The 21,426-nt window shown below is 44.0% G+C and overlaps 1 protein-coding gene across 1 annotated transcript in view; it reads right to left on the bottom strand.

The window, feature by feature from the left end:
• COLEC12 (collectin subfamily member 12) overlaps positions 1-17,070 on the bottom strand; it is an 88,596-nt gene extending 71,526 nt beyond the window's left edge. The window contains exons 1-2 of the mRNA XM_072330303.1: positions 16,892-17,070; positions 5,451-5,501 (exon numbers count right to left, since the gene is read on the bottom strand). Of these exons, the coding sequence (XP_072186404.1) occupies positions 5,451-5,501; positions 16,892-16,898 (58 nt within the window). The 5' untranslated portion in view covers positions 16,899-17,070. The remainder of the gene's footprint in view (positions 1-5,450; positions 5,502-16,891) is intronic.
• Between the last annotated feature and the right edge of the window lie 4,356 nt (positions 17,071-21,426).

The raw sequence follows: 21,426 nt of genomic DNA on the forward strand, positions 1-21,426 counted from the left end.
AGTGATAATCCAGAAGCTGCTGACAGAGTGAGGACAAAGACAGAGGCACGTAGGCACCTCGCACATGTTCCTCTTAATTTTTTTATCAAGAGCTGAACTCCCTGACAATGGCCCTGGAAAGAAAAGAAAAACAGAAGAACTCTCACATACACATGTAACCCCCAGTGTGTGCCCCTGAGGCCCCAGCCCCAGGACATGCTGGCCACACTGGGTTCACCTGGGTGCCCCCTTCCATCCCAGTGGCCATTGCAATGGAAAGGTTGTCTCCAAATGACATTTCTTGGCCTATAATGAAGAGGCGTGCTGACGCTGCCATGTAGTGTAGGTTTAATTACCCCAGGACACAAGCAGATGGCATCTCCATCCAATAAATGTAGCAAGGTCGCTGGCCTGGAAGCAATGTGACAGACTTTCCTCCAGCTCTGTGAGCAATAGTGACTCCTGACTTACTACTGAGCCACACTATTGCATGTCGCAGGCACACATGTGAAAGAATGCCTAGAGAACTACATGGCTTGTTGAACATGAAATCCCTTGCTGGTCATTTTCAAAGCATAAAGAAAAGCTGACAAATTCCTTAAGATTAGATATGTATTTATTTATTTTTCTTAGAGGTTTAAGGTTTGTGTGGATGTTGCTCACCATCAAACTGATGTCAGGCATTTTTTCATGTGTATTATTATAGATGTGAACAATGGCCTGAGTTTATCCAGGGTTAAAGGCTTAATTATGCTTTCTGCACAGTGTTAATGACTTAATGCTATTCCTGAACTATCACAAAAACCCAAGCCATGAGTTTTAAGAAAGAGTAAGAGGATCACATTTGAATTGTTACTTATAGGCGGAAAATATATTATATTAAGCTCAGTTTTCTTTTTTTTTTTTTTTTTTTTTTTTTCTCTGTAAAATATTCATAAGGCTTTTATCAAGTTAAACTCCTAAAATTCCCCACCTGTATTCTACCAAAGGTATGTATATATATATCTATATATATATACAACTGTATATACACACACCAAGTGATATATAGCTTCTCTCTGCCTAAAATATTCAAAACAATATGAAGTGAGAAAACAGTTATTATGTGGATCAAGTTCAGCTACCCCTCAGCAACTCATCAGCAAAAAAAAAAAAAGGTTATATTTGCCAAGAATACTTTAAAACTAGTGGCATTTTTCCCAGCTCCTAGTGTAGCAGATTTTGTTATTGTCTCACAAGATGATTTGTCCATTTCTGGTCTAGAAATGCCTAGAATTATTTCTTAGAACTGGAATGATGCTCAGGAGCTAAATTACCGTTGCTGCATGGAATGGACATCATGACTCAGTCATATATAGCATACCCTATAGGAGGTGAAAGAACCTGGCTCATGGTCTGGAGGACAGGGAACAAGATGGGCCCTCCTATGGAGGACAGACTGATAGCCTCCAACTCTGGCTATGTTTCTTGAGGGCAAAGAAAGGGTCCTTATCTTGCACAAACTGTTTAGTCTTCTGCTTATCTGCAGTGTACTGGCCCTATCTTTTTACTCCTTGTGAGGTTTCTCATTGTCAACAGGCCTTGCAGCTCTATTCTTGGAAGCCTGCTTTCTGAAACATTAAAATTGGGCTTCACACTCCCTTTTTTTCCCATTTATTTCATGTCATGGTATAGCTTCAAACTATTCACTGAATAACTTCATATTGAAATTTGTACACTAATTGCTCTTTTAAGTGCAGGTTTTAAGTTCTAAAGCATTAACACAAAGAATCAAAATTTGCAACTGTCTGTCTTTTGCCTGGGAGTGCCACAGGTTGAGCAGATCAGACCTGTGACCTCAAAGTCCATTAGTTCCCTTTAATTCCTTTGCCTTCATTGATGTCCAGAACTGCTCATCCCAGGAAAGAGAAGGCTCCAGGGAGACATGATAGTGGCCTATAGGGGGCTATAACAACAAAAGAGACAAGACTCTTCAGCAGGGGTCCTATCTGTTGTGACAGGACAAGGGGAAATGGTTTCAAACTAAAAGAGGAGAGATTAGATTGGATAGAAGGAAAAAGTATTTCATGTTAAGTGTGATGAGACACTGGAACTGGCTGTCCAGAGCTGTGGTAGATGCTCCATCCCTATAGTCAGGCTGCACAGGGATCTGAGCACCTGATGTAGCTGTAGGTGTCCCTGTTCATTGCAGAGGAGCTGGAGTAGATATCCTTTAAGGGTCCCTTCCAACCCAAACAATTCTATTATTCTATGACTTTATGATTTTGAAATTAGTTTGAGCTCTCAAGCCTGATATTTAGCATCTCAAAAACCATATAATTCTGAAAAGCAAGTTTTGCCCTCTCCTCATTCCTTCTTTCCCAAATACGGAGTGGGGGACATACAGACCAAAAGCACTGCCTGAGGAAAGGGTTAACACTGATGACAAACTGGTAGAGGAAAACTGATGGATGGGCAGAGCTTGTTATCTGGAGCAGATCACTTGAAAGCAGCCTGGTAATGACTGGTGATGAAGTAATGGCAATAAGAAACATCCTTCATCATGTTCTTACCATTGCAACCCAGAGCCATGGGCAGCTGAGACACCAGAAAGCACCCTTCTGGCAGCATCCCTGCATATTTGGAGCACCCACTGAGAAGAAGCAAACAGCACCAGGCAGCTGGAAAGTGTGTCTTCCTCAGCCTCCCTGACCCCCTGAGGTGAATTTATCCTACACTCAAAAGCAAATATATGCTACTGTGGACTTTCCTTCTGCATCTGTGCTGAGTATTTTTAAATGTTACTGTGATATTCTATGATATTCTATGATATTCGTAATTCTATGATTCTACGATATGCTCAGTGTGTTTGGATTAATACAGCCAGTTAAAGTTTGGTGGACTAAAGAATAGCACAATACGCTCCCTGAAATTAGTCTGTTTGAGGAGGAGGGAGAGAAATGTTCAGGAAAATGGGGAGCAGTGCATGCTGGCAGGATGGTGACTGCTCAGTCTTCTTTTCTTCCCCAAAATGAGAATTGCCCAAGAGTGCCTTCCAGCCTTTAGCAAATCTCTTGCTTTCTTGAAGCAAATGGCAGGCTCCAGCAACAAGACAGCTAATAATAAGCTCCTCAGCTGAACTCTAGGAAAACAGTTAGTCAAGGATTGTGAGCCAAGTGCTGACCAACATGTGTTCCCAGCTGCCAGCAGTGATTCACCGCAAAACGTGTTCTTTATGAATCAGTTGTGGTTTAGCCATCTCCCCCTCAGAGCACATTCTGCTCCAAACAAGGCTTCCTCTTTCCAAAACATGGAGCTGAAGGCACCTGAGTCATGGTCCCTCTATCCCATCTCATGTTAACAGAGCACACAGGGACTACTCTGGTCACAAAATATTCACACAGCTGTTCTTACACAGTGGCTCCTGAACCAACCAACCGTTGCTGTTACTGCTGCCTGCTTCAACAGCCATGCACAAAATATGCTGATTTCCACAGCACCAGCCTGCAGACAGGATAGGCCTCCTTCCAAAGGCCTTGTATCACAAAAGTTGGTTCTTGCCTTGGGCTTCTCCATTCATACTATCATAGATCCATAGAATCATAGAATCAGATAGGTGGGAAAAGACCTTAAAGCTCATCAAGCCCAACCACCAACGTGACCTAGCAAATCCCATCACTGAACCACATTCCTTATTGTCATATGTAAAATCTTGCAGTGACGTGAAAGGAGTATTTCATTCCTTCTCTTTACTACTAATAATAATAGTAAGCTTATTTTCTTCTTTATCTTTATATCCTTAATAGTATATTTCATTATCCAAATGTTCATAATTTAACCTGCTACTATCAGTGAGAACGCAAGGCCAAGAAGGAACACAAGCTGGGACAACAAGCATAACAATTCCTATGGATCCTGAACTACTTGGTTATATTTTTGCACCTGTAGTGCTTCACTGGAAGAGCCAATCTGGCTGGCCAGTGGATCTGGGTTTTTAAAAGATGTGCATCACCTTCCTGAATGGAGGAGCCAATACTTCTGAGGAATGCAGTGTTGCTCAGAGGCTGCCAGGAGATGCTGTGATCACTGTAGAAATGGGAACACATTAAGGCAGTCTTTCTGAAGAAGGGGAAACAGCCCTGTATGTTGGCTGTGCCCTGCAGGGACCTCCACAAGTGTTGACATCCTTCTCCTGTCTCTGCCACTCTGTTTAGCTTCTTGTCCCCTCCACCCCAACAAACATAAAACAAGCACAAGCACTCCTGGAAACATTTAGAACAGTTAACATTTCTTCCTAGTTCTTGAGATATATATGTATATATATATATATATTGCTATTCCAGGGCCCAGTCCAGAGGTAAAAACCAAAAAGCAGAAAAAACCTACGTGCAGCCTTATGGAAGGACTTTCCAAGCCACAGATGCTGGCTCTGTGGTTGGCTGACCTACCCAAAATAAAGCTCAACAGCAGGGAGCAGTGCAGCAGTTGAAGAGGTCATGTGAATGTGATCCCACCTCCCAGCCACTGTGTCTCCTACTGCCACAAGCGTTCCTCCCCCTGCTTCTTCTGGGGTGAATTGTTGACATTTTTCTTTTCTTCTTCTTTCTTCTTTTTTTTTTTTTTTTAATTCAGCCTGTTTTTCCTATCCATTCGCCAAATGGAGTTGTTGAAAATGACTCTTGTTCCAGCCTCGAGGGCTGCTGACCCCGTTCAGAGATGCACAACATTAGTTCCTTCACATGATAAGGCCATTTTCAATGAACCGCGATCAAAAAAAGAAAAGTGACCAATATGGTTGTAACAATTTATCTATTTGGAATTCTTAGCTTAAGTTGTGGTTTATAAAAGGTCACATTGCAATGTATTAAGTAAAACCTTTGGGTTCATTCAAGCAAAAATAGAAGCAAGAGCTTCCCTTTGTATACAGAAACACAAGAACACACTCGAGTCTCAAATACCATGCAGCAGTTTGACCAGGTTTTGAAGCTTTCACCACATCCCAGATCAGGAGAAGATAAAGCAGTTGTAAAGGATTTTGGTCATCAGAACTACTTTTTGACATCAGAATACAATCATCCCCTAAGCTTTTGATCCTTTTTTTTGGAGAGGAGCTCACAGAATTGTTCCTGGATCATCCATTCTGACTTTGGAGAGCATGAAGGAGGTCCCATATGATCACAACTGACCATGTTGTGCATCATTTAGGGTATATGAAAAGCACAGCAAGGGCAGAAGTTGTTTCAGGCTTCTTTACATCTGGCACATTCATGTGGGATTGGTTTTCATAACACTGCTTCATGCAAAGATCCAGTAATTAAGCTGATGACTTCTCATCACACCTGCATCTGGCCAGACATTAGACTGAATGTGTTGATGGGACTGTACCTACATGTTTTCATGCTGTCAGGTCAGTAAAGGAAGCTTTAATAGCAGCTGCTTCTCTTAAGCTAAGCTCGCAGCAACAGAAAGGTGAAAGACCAGCTGTCACTTACCAAACCTCTTGTAGCCAAAGGACTGCACCTCCTCCTCTTCTGCAAAATCGTCTGGAGACAGAAAGAAAGACACAGCACCAGGTTACTACTACCGCTGGCAAAATACAGGAAGAATTTGTTACAGGTGCATTAGCTTTACCCAAAGATCTGATAAACAGTGGGACAGAGAGCTGACAGACAACAAAAAGCACATCAGCTCTTTCGTTCTCATCTCCAGCTACTCCAGCCAGTAGCAAAATGCTACTAATCACAGAATCACAGAATCACAGAATTGTAGGGGTTGGAAGGGACCTCTAGAGATCATAGAGTCCAACCCCCCTGCCAAAGCAGGCTCCCTACACCACGTCACACAGGTAGGCGTCCAGGCAGGTCTTGAATATCTCCAGAGAAGGAGACTCCACCACCTCCCTGGGCAGCCTGTTCCAGTGCTCCGTCACCCTCACTGTAAAGAAGTTCTTGCGCACATTCGTGCGGAACTTCCTATGCTGAAGTTTCAGCCCATTTATTTTGTCAGAAGCTTAATTTCTTTCTGCTTCCTTGCAGCAACAATTACTCAAAGGAAAAGGCTGGAATCAGCAGAAAAAATGCACTCATTACATTTTTTTTTCCCCCAGTCTCTTGCTACCAGCCCAACCTTTCCTTCTGCTGAGACAAGGTAAGGCGAGAGCCATGCCTGCTACCAGAACCAGATTTTACCCAGACTAGCTCCCAGGAGGAGCAGTACATCCCCACTGCCCAACTCCACCTTCCTGATTTCTAGAAGGAAACAGAGGAGATCCATTTCCTCTTCCATACACACCATTTCACATACTGGAGAAGGCTCCAGGGCTCTTTTAAATCAGCACCTAAAGCATCATTTCCCAAGAGCTGCCAGCCTACCATGCAGAAAACACTAGTTTCAGACAGCAGCCCCTACCCTCCAAAATATTCCTTCTCTTGAGCTTTTGCTTGCATTGCTGTAGAGGCAAGGCAGAAGTCTGCATCACATTGAGCACAGCTGCTTCACCCTGTGGAGCTTCTACTTGCTGAGCCCTCACACCATCCTTGCAGCCCTGGGTGCCAAGAAAGACGCCTCACTTGCAAATGTCCCATCCAGATCTTCCCTCAACACAAGGACAGAAAGAAACAGAAGCACAGAGGCCAGCCAAGGAATTCGCCAGAATGGAACATTTAGTGAGCTGCAGTGAAAAAGCAGGTTCTGAACAGATAAGCATGCATGATGGGAGTGAGTCTGGGCTTGGGTAGCCCTTTGGTGTCCACAGCCTTATTGTGCATGAACAAGATGCTGGCATCATGAGACTGGGCTGGTGCTGCAGCTGACATGAGACACAGCATGGCCATGGAAGGATGGACTCAAAAGTGAAGGAAACTCATGGCCCTCACAAAGGCTAGCAAAGTCTAAACTGTTTGCGTGTATGAGCAGGAATAAACCTCACCCTCACCTTCTGACTTGCCACATGCTGAGGTCTGAAGAAGACGCTGCCTGATGCAGTGTGGAAGTTCCTGCAATGCAGGAAAGATCTCCTCCTTTTGCTCACACAGCACTTTTGACAAAACAGCTCAAAACTCATATTCTTCACCAGGTGCTACTCGTTTTGCTCACTGCCAGGGACGCTCCTGTCTATCTTCACCCTTGTTTCAGATGTGCATTTAAGAAATGCAAGAACCAGTGGACACTCCTCAGGCAAAACAAACACATCCGGATTTTGAAAGCAGCAAGAATCCTCTAACAAAGAACACCTCACCATTGTACCACATATTATCTGATGACAATGTCACCTGACAACCTGTGACAAATACTAATAAACCAAGTGACCACAAAGAGTCAACTGCCAAGCCTCCCATCCCAACAGTAAATTACTCTGGAAAAGTCTTTCCCTCTTGCACAAAAGATAAAAGCTGCACAGAAAAGTTATCAGTGCCAGAGCCCTCAGCTTCCTGCCTTCTCTTGCTAACACAGTCGCCTCCTGTTTCTTGGGAGCATAACCTGCCTTATCTGATCCATATCTGCTTTGTGCAGCCAGGCCGTGCTGAAGTCCTGTGGCCTAATCCTGCACCAAATCTCCAAGGCTCATGTACCTCCACCCCAGGGCCCCTCTCATGCCAAGGGCTGTGCCTTCTTTCTGCTCACCATCTCAAGCCCTCACATCCCTTCACTGCTCCCACCAACGGACCTCCACCTCTGAAAAGCATTTCACAGAATCACAGAATGGCCTGGGTTGGAAGGGACCTCAAGGGTCATGAACCTCCAACCCCTGCCCTGCCACAGGCAGGGCCACCAACCAATTTTAATACTAGTCCAAACCAAAAACCTGCCTCTATTCTTGTCAATGGCTGAAGGGAGAAGTCAGCCATTTGGTTTTACACATGTAGGCCAACTGTGCTGACTTTTGGCAAGGCATTTGTCATCCTGCTTATGTTTCTCTGGACTCTTTTATATTCGCCACACACACACATATTTATGTGGACGTGTGTGTATATGTATGCATGCATACTTATTAATATTTTCAACACTACGTGCTTGCTAGGGATCAAGTTTTCCAAACAGATCTCATTTGGAAGAGCAATAGCAGCATTTGAAATGAAGTGGGGCTGGGCTAGGCCAGTTTTGTCAGCAAGTGGGCTGGCCTCCTGTTTCTAAAATCTAAAACATCAGATAAAACCTATTTTAATCCCAAGGGCTGGTCTAGCAGCAGGCAACAAAGTAGTTCAGGGGAAGTCTGGTGGAATTACTTAACAGAATAAGCTCAGAGGTCTTTCAGTCACAATCGCCATTAGGCCCTTTGCCCAAATCATATACTGCAAATGCAATGTTTACGTATTTCAAATGTAATATAAATAATCTTGAATAACATTAACTGCAGCGTAACAAGTTTAAGGGAAATAAAGATGGGAGGCAGAAATGAATAGAATGAGATCAGACTAAATTTTCAGAAATTAGCAGTGCTGCATCCTTTGGAAGAAAAAAAAAAAAAAGACTAGGAGGTGTTGAAAGTTTTACTGGTTCTTCATGAGAAACCTATGTTTGGAATATTAAAAATAAAGCTGGGAATCAAGCCCACAAATGTCAGTCCTGAGGCAAAGCCATTTGCCCCAGCCTGCTCCTTGCAGCGCTGTGCTGACGAGCTGGCAAACACTCAGCTCTCTGCCACAAGTTCCAGCGCTGAAAAACTTCCTGATTCATACAAATATCTCAAAGCTCCGTGATATCTTTGAACTAGGGAAATACAGGAGAACCCAATTTTTTATTGAAAAGCGAATGTGTAGATTTCTCAGAGAAAACATGATCTGTGATGAATTGCAAAGGTTAAAAAAATACACACCAGTTAGGAAAGTAAACAGTAAGAAAATCTCCAGGATGTTTTAATGCCTCATGGTTTTAAAGACAGTATCAAAAATCAGAGTGGAAAAAATACACGAGGTTTGAGCATCTGTGGCTAACGCTAAGAAAAAACCCATAGCTTAGTTAGAGACAGCTCAACAGAGCTGTCAGCTGAAAGAGATAATCTAGAATAAGAAAGACAAAGAAAAGAGAAGAGCTGGTTAAAAAGCCATTTCTTATTTCACTGACTTCTACTGAGCTCTGGCAGATTGAGGGTCTGTTAATAAAAGTGAACTTTGAGCAAAACACATGAACAGCCAACTGTATTTAACTGCACAGGAGAAGGACCACTAGAGACCTGTTGTATCAGGTTTATGAGAGTCCCCTTGGAGGCCAACAACAGATCAGCACTCAGAGCTCACAGCAAACTGCTGAAAATGAGTGGCTATCTGTAGCTTAGCAGGAGTACATCAAATATTTTAAGTAGTTAGCAAAAAGCAAAAACTCTGATCCAAAACCAAGGTTTTGAGATATTTTGGCCATATAACCACCCCACTGAGTAGAAATGCCAAATTCTGCTTGCCTTCCAGTTATAAATTATTACTGCAACACCTCTAATAAATACAGTTGCAGAGTTAAATAAGTTACAGTACAATGCTCCAAGGGAGTGGAAGGTGGTTCAGCTGGGAATTATCACAGTGAACAGAGGGAATTCATTTAATCTAAAACAAATTGGGTTCTCATTTGATTAATTTGCTAGAGGCAAAGCAAAAATATGTTGAGAAGAACCGTGTAATTTCTGGTTCTTGTTCTTAAATCTTAAATAAATTAATCACGGGCCACTTTGGAGTCTGTACTGAGGTCAAGTAAGAGAGAGCTGGCCTAGAGCTGACAAGGATGCTAAATCTGCCCTCAGACTACATGGAACCCATAACCACTGCATCACCTTTTTTTTTCTCTGGAACAGCACCAGATCTGAGAAGTCTTTGGTGTAGTGTGGTTTTAGGGCAATTGTTTCCATTTTATCCCTTTCCTTTAATGGGTATCATTGTTGGCATATGGGAGGTGTAACAGAAAGCTATTAACGCACATGTTCAGCTATCGTCTTTCAACAGTACACCCTACTTCGTCATTTCAGTTATAATGAGCTAACGAAGCAAAGTAGACCTTGTAACCATAAAGATGCTGGGTCATATGCTGACTACAGACACATCACATCCAGTCATTCCTAGTAATTTTCCACGTGGGAAACATGGGTTTAAAAAGTAACCTTTGTTTAAAGTCTTCAATTAAGGAAAGGCACAAATGATCTGCACAAAATTTCAAACTTTGTGGAAATATAGTTCAGGAGAGAAGGAGGTATCTGGGCTGAAAACTGTCATGCCAAGTTTCACCTCAGATTTTAGGTACTAATTTATAGCCCCCTGAAAAGTGGATTTACAGCACATTAGAATTTACCCCTAAGTACCACACTGGGAACTTGGGACTACAGCAGTAATTTGCAGCAACAATGACATCCAGTATAAGAGTTTCCTTTAAAATAAATCTCCACATAATATGCATTCTCCAAGAGCTTTAATCATTAAGACCCCTAATTTCCCACCAGTTTAATGGGACATATATGTTTGTATCTTAGCGCTACTCTGTGAAATTCATTATACATCAGTTGATCTGAAAGTAATGCCTCCTATTCTTTTTCCATGACAACAACAGATACAAAGAGCACAATAACACTGTTCAATAGAGCAAATTCTCTTCTACAGAAGATTATTTTTAACAATCACCACTACTGGCTCTGTACTTTTGCCAGCTATGAACAAGAGCCTGCATGCTGTGCTTGTGACATTATGTACGAGCAATGGTGATCCACTGTTTCACAGCTGCTGAAATGCACCACCCATCACCTCACTGTGCTCACATCCACTCACTGGACTTCATGAATGTTCAATAAGCATCAGTGAATGTCAACAGATGCCATTTTTCTGCATGGGGGAACACACCTTTGCCTCATCTGCACTTCCGTGTCAGATGCCATTCTGCCAGGCTGTCCCTCTGCTGCCATCTGTCACACAGCAACAACATGTAATGGAATATTGGTGGGAAGGTTCAACCTCTACTGCCATACCACCAAAATCCACCTCTGACATTGTGAGACAACATCACAAGATAAGAGGCACTGCTTTTGAAACAGCCCTCCTAATATTACCGAGAATATGTTTTATAATCATTTTTTATCATTTGGAAAGACACTGTGCCCATTAGTCAAAAATTACTCTTGTGAACCCATAAATCAGCACTGACGCAGAAGGGTGCCTCTGGGAGGAACCATCCACAGTGTCCCAAGGCTGCCCTCTCCACATCAGCCCTCCCTCCAAAAGACAAAACTTGTCCACTTGTGAGGTTTCCGTAATATTAACAACTGTTCAGACAGAAGAGTGAGCACCAATATCTTTCTCATCTCAGATTACAAAAGCTTTCTGAGGAGTGATCAGATTTATATGCGTTTCTGGTCACTATTAAGAGGGTCTACTTTCAAAGTGCTGACCTAGTGGTGAAACTGAGCCAGCAGAAGCATAGTGAGCAGCTGCAGCCTTCAGATGTTGATGACTTCATCAGTCTAATTGGTTTCCACTGATTTTCATGGCTGTTACTCTGGACAGTGTCTTGCTTGCACTAACTGCTTGACCCCTCTGTCTTCACAGATGCTTCATTTCACTTTCCTTCCCTGGACTTTCTCCACTCATTTTTTCCATACAGATCTTTGTCAAAGCCAGGTCTTTCTCGTTTGCTTCTGTTTTGACAAGTCTACCCCCGTAAGATCCCACCCCATGCTGAAAACCCTTCCTTACTGACACAGTCCCAAGCCAGCATGCCTCTGTGGTTGGGTCTGAGTGCAGCTTTTCCACCCACTCCTTTACCTCATCACTATGAGCTCCAGGAGAAAGTCCACCTCCTCACATCCCCCAGCATCCTTTGGCATGTTGTCTTAGCCTAGATCCAGGCAGAAACTGAGGCATTCCCCTATCCCCATCCTTCACAATCAGGAATTGTTGTGCTTTCAGTATCACAAGAAAGCAAGAGGTAAAGTCCACGGTCATCGATTCTCTCTTGAGACTCATAATCCAAGAGTAGAATTGTGTCTCTCATCAGTTAACACATGCATAAAACATACCCCAAAAAAGGGTTATGACAAATGAGTTTTCAGTGCTATGGCGCTGGTCTACAGCCCAACTCCTACAGCCCCAAAATTGAGAGAATGCACAAAAAGAGACAAAAGATTTAAAAGCTCACGTTTTGTTTTTAGGGATGGAATGATGAGAGCAGACAGTACTGTTTCTTGAACGAAACCTACACGGCCCTTGAGTGCCTCAGAGCAAGGCTGCAGAGCTGGGACCAGCACCAGCTGCACAGTGCAGAGGGTCGACCTTAGGAGTTAAAGGTTTAAATCATATCATATTTCAGCGTAATGATTTAAGGGCAAACAGATCTGTTCTCATTAGTGTGCTGAAAAATCTTGCCTCTCTGTCCGCATGTTAGAGGAGGCAATTAACAACAGCATTAAACAGTGCAGCATTCCTGAACACCACACTCCTATACTGCTTCCCATAAGTCATCCACTTTGTTTCCTAGCGACGTCCCAGTCTTCACCTCAAATTTATGCACCAAAAGGGATTGTAACTTTAGGTGGAAGTAGTCAGACTCCAAATACAATTCATCTTGCCCTGATCCCTCGCTTGCACAGACCACACTCACACTGTTAGGAGTATCATGTTCACCTTCAGTGCCTGCTAAAAGGTGTCTTTATTTTGCTTTCCACTGGGGATATCTCTGTTTTGACACAAGAGAACCTCAGGATAAGAAGTGTTTTGTGCAGCTGGAGATAACTGAGCACAGGCACACATCCTTCGCAGTGCTGAATTGCCTTCATCCTTGACATTTCTTGCACTCTCTTTCTTTGACTTTGGCTTAGCTCTGCCAGCTCGTACCAGCTGTACCCCTGTGCAGGACCATGTTTCCCCCTCCTCCCTGCCAACCAAGCCAACAGAGGTGTTTGGACCTGCGAGTACAACAGCCTTTGAGAACTGATCTCAATGAAGCATTAAGTGATTGTGACAAAAAAGGGCTCTGTTCAGCTCTCAGCTGTAGTGAAACTCATCCAGAATAAATTCCTGTTGTCCAAAGCAGCAGAAGGAAGAGCCTTCCTCACACAGCTCAGTTCGCTCTTCTTGGTCCTTTGTGGCCAGGAAAAGTAGAATATTCAAAGTCAAGATGCACAGTTATGACTTTTTATCAAAAAGAGCCTCACACTCAATAGCTTACTTGCTGCTTCTGCTCCATAGCCACACCTGCAGAGTAATAGCTCTATCTGTGCAATAACAGATTTCCCTCTTATTTTTACAGCTCCTAAAACTCTGCTTTCTTTCCTCTCTGGTGTTAAGGAGAATATCCTTTGACATATGCATACATGATCATCTCTCTCTCTCATATATGTGTTTAAAATCCCCCATTGCTACCAGCCAGTCCGGGTTACACCGACTGTGGAATAGCACTGCCTGGGATTTGCTCTGCGTTGTATCACACATTTATTGTAGCCGCTCATGCCTTTGAACTTCTGCGGTAGGGTCCTGTGACATGTCCAACACACACCACTCCGAGCTTTGCATATGTTTCATGTTTATGTCACTATATTCATATGAGCTGTGCTATAACTGCACTGAGTGAAGGTTACTGGATCGCTCTGCTCCCCATCCTTGGTTTTCAGATGCTGTCTGGCTCGTGCAAAACGCTTTGGGCTGGGTTGTTTGAAACGTGCATTTTGCTGTTTCTATCCTGGGAAGGCCTTTTTGCAGACAACCACTCATCTGATTTTGAGCACAGGAAGATTACAGAGGGAAAGAGACACGCTTCTCCACCATCAGCAAGCTCACTTTATTCTATAAACACAGCAGTGGCATCAAAATGCTTCAAGGGAAAGACAAAATCTGCCAAGGAGGTGGACATATAAACAGACCATTTATTTCAAGGCTTTTCATGAAAGAGCAACTGAATGGTGCATGCACATTCAGGTTTTGAAGGTGGAAGCTTCACCTGCGTATTGCATCTAGGCTCTAAGTTAAAATGCAGAGGGGAATTGTTGTTGTTGTTATTATATGAGAGGCACTGGACAGGATGAGGCATTCTTCCAGATGCTCCCTCCTGTTACAGCATAGCTGACTTTTCATCCACCATGAGCACTGCTCTCTAAACAGCGCAGCCAGCAGGGTGAGAGGAAGGGATCAGAGGAAGAGGATCCATTGAAGGATTCAGAGCTCCTCTGCTGTCCCAGAGCCACCTGGGCTGCAGTAGTGCCTGATCTCGGGCATCAATGATTGGTCACTGTGCAAACAAAAGCCACATTGCAAATAGCAAAACCACAGCAGCCACAACTAGACCAGTTACAGATATGGTTTAAGATGATCGTTACAAAAGGTATCGCAGATCTATAGGAAAGTTTTAGCAACACGTTCTTCTCTCTTTGCTTAAGTCAATGTTTTTGACCATGTGGTATTGACTGTGGGAAACTGTTTTCATTGGTTTCCCAGGCAACAAACAATGTCTCATTCCCCAATACTTAACTAAAACTTAGACGAACACTTATCGTTTGATACAAATACATGTAACCATGAACCAGCTGAGTCCCTTTAAAAAGTACATGAATTATTACTTAAAAGTATCACAAAGTTTGTGAGCTCTGTGTAGTTTGCTGCAAATCCAACTGCAAGCATATTTAAATGTAAACTTCCATTTATTTTACTGATTTAAAGCACAGCACATTACAAACACCAGCAGTGGAAAATATAATTTATTCCGTACAGATACTCAGTGATGTAATTATTTAGATATTCCTCCATCCTCCAGAGAGGGTAGATGCAGAGACAGCTGCAATCAACAGATCATTTTGCTATTGAGAAAAATGTGTCACTGCAACGACTCCTCCACTTATCACCCCCATCAAGTTTAAAGAGAAATTGTGAAAGAACAAATATGCACCGGGAAAAGAAGACATGGAGTCAAAGTTTGCTTTGGCTCTGCAGCTTCCATGACACAGGCAATGGCACTTGATGATAGGTTGGAAGACTTCTCCGGTTATTAGCACCGTCATTTAGTTTTAGAACTGATTTCTGGGGGAGGTAGGAATGAGATGATGGCTGTGATTGCTCTTGGGGAAGGTGATGGCAGGGGCTGGCAAGCACAACCTAAGCATCCCCTTGCCAGGCTGTGAGCACAGTAAGTGGTTATGGCCCTCCAGGTGCCATTTCTCCACTCAGCGAAGCACAGCACTGCAGGCAGAGCGGAAGGAGGCAGAAATAGAATCATAGACCCATGGAATGGCTTGGGTCAGAAGGGACCCCAGTGATCACCCAGTTCCAGCCCTCCTTGTGTCTTGTACCCACCTATTGCTACAGCAAAGCACCTGCTAGATTTGGTGGGCTCGATACTTGGTTCCAGGAGCCATGCAGCACAGCGCGTGACTGCCCCAACGTGTTACTGCTGTGCTCTGCCCTCAGCATCCCGCCTGCCCCACACAACAGCTCAGCTCTAGTCCCAAAGCCAGGCTACAGTGGTAACACCCATGGCTTGACATTACTAGGCTCCCATTGCTTTGGTTTGTTCCTTCCATAACACTTATGCCCATAGTGACAAGCTGATGACAAAGCTTTTGGCACAAGTAACCTATAAAAACACTATAAATATATTATTTTTAACACACTGCAGGGCCCTGTGGGGAGATTATGCCACAGCGCCAGCAGTAACTCAAATAGTGTGGGTGGGTTTGTGGAGCCATAGAATAGAATCAAAGTCTTTCTATTTATTTATTTATTGGTCATAGGATGGTTTGGGTTGGAAGAGACCTTTAAGATCATCTATTCCAACCCCCTGTTATAGGCAGGGATACCTCCCTCTAGACCAGGTTGCTCACAGCCCCATCCAGCCTGGTGTTGAATGCTTCCAGGGATGGGGCATCCACAGCCTCACTGGGCAGCCTGTTTCAGTGTCTCATCTCCCTCATAGTAAAGAATTTATTCCTAATATCTACTCTAAATCTTTCAGTTTAAAGCCATTTCCCCTCATCCTGTTGCTACATGTCCCTATAAAAAGTCCCTCCCCAGCTCTCCTGTGGGCCCCCTTCAGGTACTGGAACCAGAACCAGAACCCCCCAAAGCCTTTCTTCCCTTCAGGCAAAGCAAGTCAATATTGCACCACTCGGTGTCCCCAGCCCTGGAAATTCCCATGTCAGTGTCGCACTATTTACCGGCATCTGGCACCAGCCTCTGCAACAGCCACGCCGCTACCCAAAAGCAACTTTCATGTGTGCTTTTTCCCCTCCACCTTCAAGTGTATTTTTGTCTCTGAAGGAAACTGTGACCCAACTCTTGCAAACTCCCAATTCTTCCTACACTTTCCATATCGTCCTTTGATGATCCCAGTGTGACTGCTACCCGGCGCGTATGGGCTCTGCCTCTCACTGCAAGGCGATCTCCCAAACAGGCTTTCTTGCAGCCCCCCAGCATTATCTTACATCGATTTGGCAATCTACTTCTTTGACTTTGAAAGGGCACTATCTGAGTCACGGCTTGTTGGGACCGGGTCAGCCGGCAGAAGGGGAGAGTTCCACCCAACAGGAGAGGGAGAGAGAAAAACGAGAGAAAAAGAAACAAAGTTTCAGCTTTAACAGATGCAAAGCAAAGCCCAAATATTTTTCCAGTCGGTGGATGTTGAGGAGCAATATGCCAGATACGTTTCACAAGCCTCCGCTGGCACCTAATCACTGCCAGATGTTTAGAAGCAACACCGCGAAACATCGCACAGCGCTGGCAGGGAATAAACAAACCGCAGGGGGAGAACTCCAAATCCCGTCCCCGGGATAGCGGAGACGGGGATGGGGGGAAACGCAGAGTGGGTGCCGAGAGCCGGCGGGATGGGACGGCGCGGGGCATCGGCAGGATCCGCTCCGGCGCTGCCGCGCTGCCCCGCGCGGAGCCGGGGATGCTCACCGCCCGCCCCGCGCTCCCCCGCTCTGCGCTGCCCGCCGCCGGTGCCCGCTGCACGTGTGCGCTCGCCCCGCTGCCGTCCCTACCTTTCATCTTGGCGCCGGGGCGGCTCGCATAGGACACACGGGGCGCGGCGGGGGCTGGCTGCCTACTGCCGGGCCATGCCGGGGGCCGGCCGCGCCCTGCCCGCTGCCGCTGCCCCTGCCGTCGCCGCTGCCGCCCGCCGCGGCTCCTCTCGCCGCCAGCCCCGAGCGGCCCGGCCCGGCCCCGCCGAGCAGCGGCCCGACCCCGCCTCCCTCCCTCCGCCCCGGGGAAGGGGCCGCGGCCGGGGCCGCGCCGTGGGGGCGGGCTCGGGGCCCCGCCTGAGGCTGGGATGGCGGTGGGACGGGATTGAGTTCGCCCGTCACTCGTCGGTGATGAGCTGCCATCCCAGATGGGATGCGGTGTCCCTCCTTGACCTCCCTGCGCGTGTGGCAGGCGCACGGGGTTTTGGCCTCCTGAGTGTCCAAAGCATCGTTGGTACCGAAGCGAGAAATCCCGAACGGCGGGTGCATACCGTCAGCTGGGACGTGCTCAGCCCCAAGCAGTCCTGCTGGATTCAGAGGGATCCCGCTCAGTGCGTGGCCTGAAGAATGTGTGTAAATAGTTGTGGGATTAGAAATGTACAGGCTGGTTGTCTTTTATTCCTCTTGTTCTGGATGTTGCCAGGAATAAGGCAGCATTTCCAGGCTCCCGTTTTCTTGAAAGGCGCACAAGGATTTGCTGCAAACCCGCCTTTACTTAGACAATTGAAGGTGGCAATACTGGTTTGTGGTCCCACTCTAACCAGGGACATCAGTGCTGGTGAAGCAGAGCTCATGCACCATACACCACTTCATTCTGGAGATGAGCAAAGCAGTGCAGGAGCCAGAGAGGCTTTCCCTCTGCAGAAAGGAGACATGCGTGATTTGGCCTCTGTGGTGCAGCTGGAGGTATCCCAGCCTGCTGCATGGGGCAATGTTGAAAGAAGTGATGTTGCTATATGATCTTTTTAGCCATTTGGTGGCTCTGATGGGATCACAGAGACCCATCAGAGTTGTAGTACGATACCACAGCACTGATTTCACACCAGGTCAAAAAGCACTATAAACCTATCGGGTAGGGTCTCTCCTGAGCAAGGAATGGGGGAGTAAATTCATGAAATGTAACCAGTGCAGACCAAAATTTAAACCAGGATTTAGAAATCTGAATTCCTTTGTTTCTCTCTGATTGGATTGGCAATCTCTCGAGCAAGTCATAGAATCATAGAATCATAGAATTACCCAGGTTGGAAAAGACCTTGAAGATCATCAAGTCCAACCGCAGCCTAACCAGTACCCCATCTCTAAAAAACCTCTGCTAAATCATATCCCTGAGTACCACATCCAAACAGCTCTTAAACACATTCAGTCATTCTCTTCCAGCTTAGTACCACCAAAGATGCCCGCACACCAACTGCAGGAACTATTTGCCTCTTTAAAGCAGGGCTCAGGTATCAAAGAGACATGATTCAGCTTTTCATTGACACTCTGGTAGTTGACTGGAATATCCATTTTTGGTGCAAGTCATGAATAAAACTACTTAATCTGAGTTCAGTCATCAGGTAATTATGGAAGTCCCGCAGTAGAGTGTTGGATTAAAACAACAGCTCTCACAGTATCTGTAGGACTGATTAATACTTGGTCAGTTCTATCAATCATTTTGGATCCTAAGTCAACAGTTTTCTTGAAGAATCAATATTGTTCAGTTTCCCGAACTAGAAACGTATCCCAACTCTGATCCAAAGCTCATGGATATGTTTCCAAGAAGAAATCTCTTTCATTAATTATCATGCACTGAATGAAGAACAGTAATGAAAACCCACTTCTTTAAAGGAAAACTATTCGAGAGCACAGTGCTATATGAATAAGAAGAAAGAATTACCAAAATCCATGATACCACAAAATGCACAAGGAGCAGAAAATTCACCAGAAGCAGTTGCTGATAACTCTTTCAACTCTTCAAAGAGTAACCTGAGTGAACTGACAGGTAGCAGCCAAACAGTGAAGAGATCTATGGGTCTGTGACTTACGAATTGCTGTATCAGAGGGAAATGTACTCCTGACTTGTTGAAAGAAGAATAATGAATATTTAGAGTCCACAAAAAGTACGATTCATAATTAGGCCCCAAATCTACCTCATTTCTAGTGATTTTAAAAACATTTAGTAAGCTGTGGAGATAGAGACTTTGTGTTTGAAAAGGTGCCTCTGTATTCTCTTTTAGTCATATAACTTGTATTTGACATCAGATTTCTTATATATTCTCTACATATTTAAATAACTGATGGTCTTCTACTAAATATGTAAATATGTAATATTTTCAATATATGCATAATATATAGTAAAGGAATTCAGAAAACTTGTGAATTGTTCTGTTGTTTTCATGGCTTCTTTGACACGTTTCACTGTTGTTTGCATGTCAAATCTTTCCTCTACTCCTTAGGTGTCCAATCTCTTGGTTTGCCTGGTCTGCACTGAGAGAAGAGGAATTGTCTTGGGCCACATTTACAATATATAATATAGTTAATGTTTATAAGTAATAAAACTCCTTTTTTTTTTTTTTTTATGTGTTTTCTTATTATTATTATTGTTAAAAGAAAAAAATGAGGGCAAAAAAGAGGATATGTGACCTTGGAACTAACACATCAGTGTCTGGTTCAATGGCAGTGGCCGCAATTTGCAGTGAGCTTTCAAGGTGTTCATCAGAGATTTCTGATAAATTTTAATCTTTCTGTTCTTCATCTTTGAAAAGTCATTCACATGTGATGGGATGTCAAGTCTGCAGCCCCATGCAGCCATCCATTCTGCCTTGGCTGTATCCAGCAGTCAGCAAGGCTGATGAGAGCCAGCTGCCCGCTCTGCATGATGGCCATGTTCACCATCAAGGTCCCTCTGTGGGGATGAACAGTCTCAAGTATTTTAAGTTTTATTTCAGTGTTCTTTCTTCCCACTGACCCACCTCCATTTACCAGAATTAGGTATTGCTTCTAAAAGCTACTGCCACATTTATCAGCCTTAGGGTTCATGTATACAGAGTAGTTTAGCAAATGTAATTAATGAGGCTAATATCATTGAGCTGCTGATGTTATGAAGCGCATAGCCTCTCCATCAAAAGCACCTGACTAAACAAGAGAATTCTGGTCTCTTCTCCACTGTCTCTGTTTCACTAAGCGACACTGTGCACTGAACAACAAAAATGTCCCAAAATGTCCATCTGAAATATCACATCCACTCAATATGACTTGAGGTTCTGAAAGCAGCAAAGCACCTGCTTATCTTTTCAGCATGCTGAAGTCACTCAGAGAAACAGACTTTTGTTGTAGATACGGCTTCCTGAGAGGATGACAAGGCAAGGCTCTAGAATGGAGCAGACAGTTACCTTGCTCTGAATTTAGTGAAAAACAAACTGTTAGAATGCAAATACGAGTGCAGTTACTACAATTACCTACAGACAATACTTAAGGAGAACTATCTTATATTTGTTATACTTGATGAAATACGTCATTATAATTATTATTTTTTAATTTGATTGACAAGTAACTATTTCTGGGTCAGAAAGTATGGGAAATTTTATTCTGTCAATTTGTAAATCAATTTTCTTGCACAGTATTTTGTCGAAATTACTGAAAACAATTGTAGCTGTTCCATCTGCTGAGCACTGAAGGCAATGAAGAATTGACTTCTGTGCACCAAAATTTCACATAATGAAGAATAATTCTACTGCTAGAATGCCTATCTGTCAAGGATGGAAAAACTAAAAACAAATAATGCCAGATTTTCTTAGGATGCCCATGGAAGTAGCTTCGTATAGATCAGTAACATTTTGTTTGTTTATAGTGTTGATTTATTTCAACAGACACAGTAAGATAATTCTGATTTCCTCAGAAATACTTTCTGATTGCTCAAGGTCTTATGGGGTCAGTTTGTTGTTTTGTGTAACAGAATGATACCGGGTTTTGGGTCATGTTGGTAGAAGAAGCTAAAGATCTTACTGTGCTTCAAGCCTCTCCAAATGCTAGCAACCTTATGCCTCCGGTTATCTTCATTTGCTTGCAGGCAGCAGTCTCCTTGCAGAAGCTGACACTATCAACCCAGAGTAGCATCCTACAGATGTGGTTACACTCCATGTCTTGTGTACAGTTCAGGGATGGCCAGGCATGTTTTGCATGCACCTATCCATCTGTGAAAGGTCTCCTGAAAGTAAGATGATGTGCAGAGATGTCATCAGAAGATGATCTGACACTGGAGAGAGTCAGCTGGTGTACAGTCTGGTTTTTCATCAGACACAGACATGACATTACAGTAAGGTATGTCTTCTCCCCAGATTTGCTGGTTATATCAGTATAGATCCACATGGCACATCCAGATTATTAGTTTTCATGATCTCTTCCCTTGTAGTGTAGACATTAGAGCCAAACAGACACTCAGTGAGTTTTTTTTGTATACTGCTTGGCCACAGGAGACGGATACAGCAAGAAAAGCAAAAAGACAGAGCATCCTCCCTGCATTAAGTTAATTTTATTACGACGTATTTTGGCTCTTCGGCATGTGAGTTACACCCATC

This window comes from Excalfactoria chinensis, chromosome 2 (assembly GCF_039878825.1).
Source record: "Excalfactoria chinensis isolate bCotChi1 chromosome 2, bCotChi1.hap2, whole genome shotgun sequence".
NCBI classification, from domain to species: Eukaryota; Metazoa; Chordata; class Aves; order Galliformes; family Phasianidae; genus Excalfactoria; species Excalfactoria chinensis.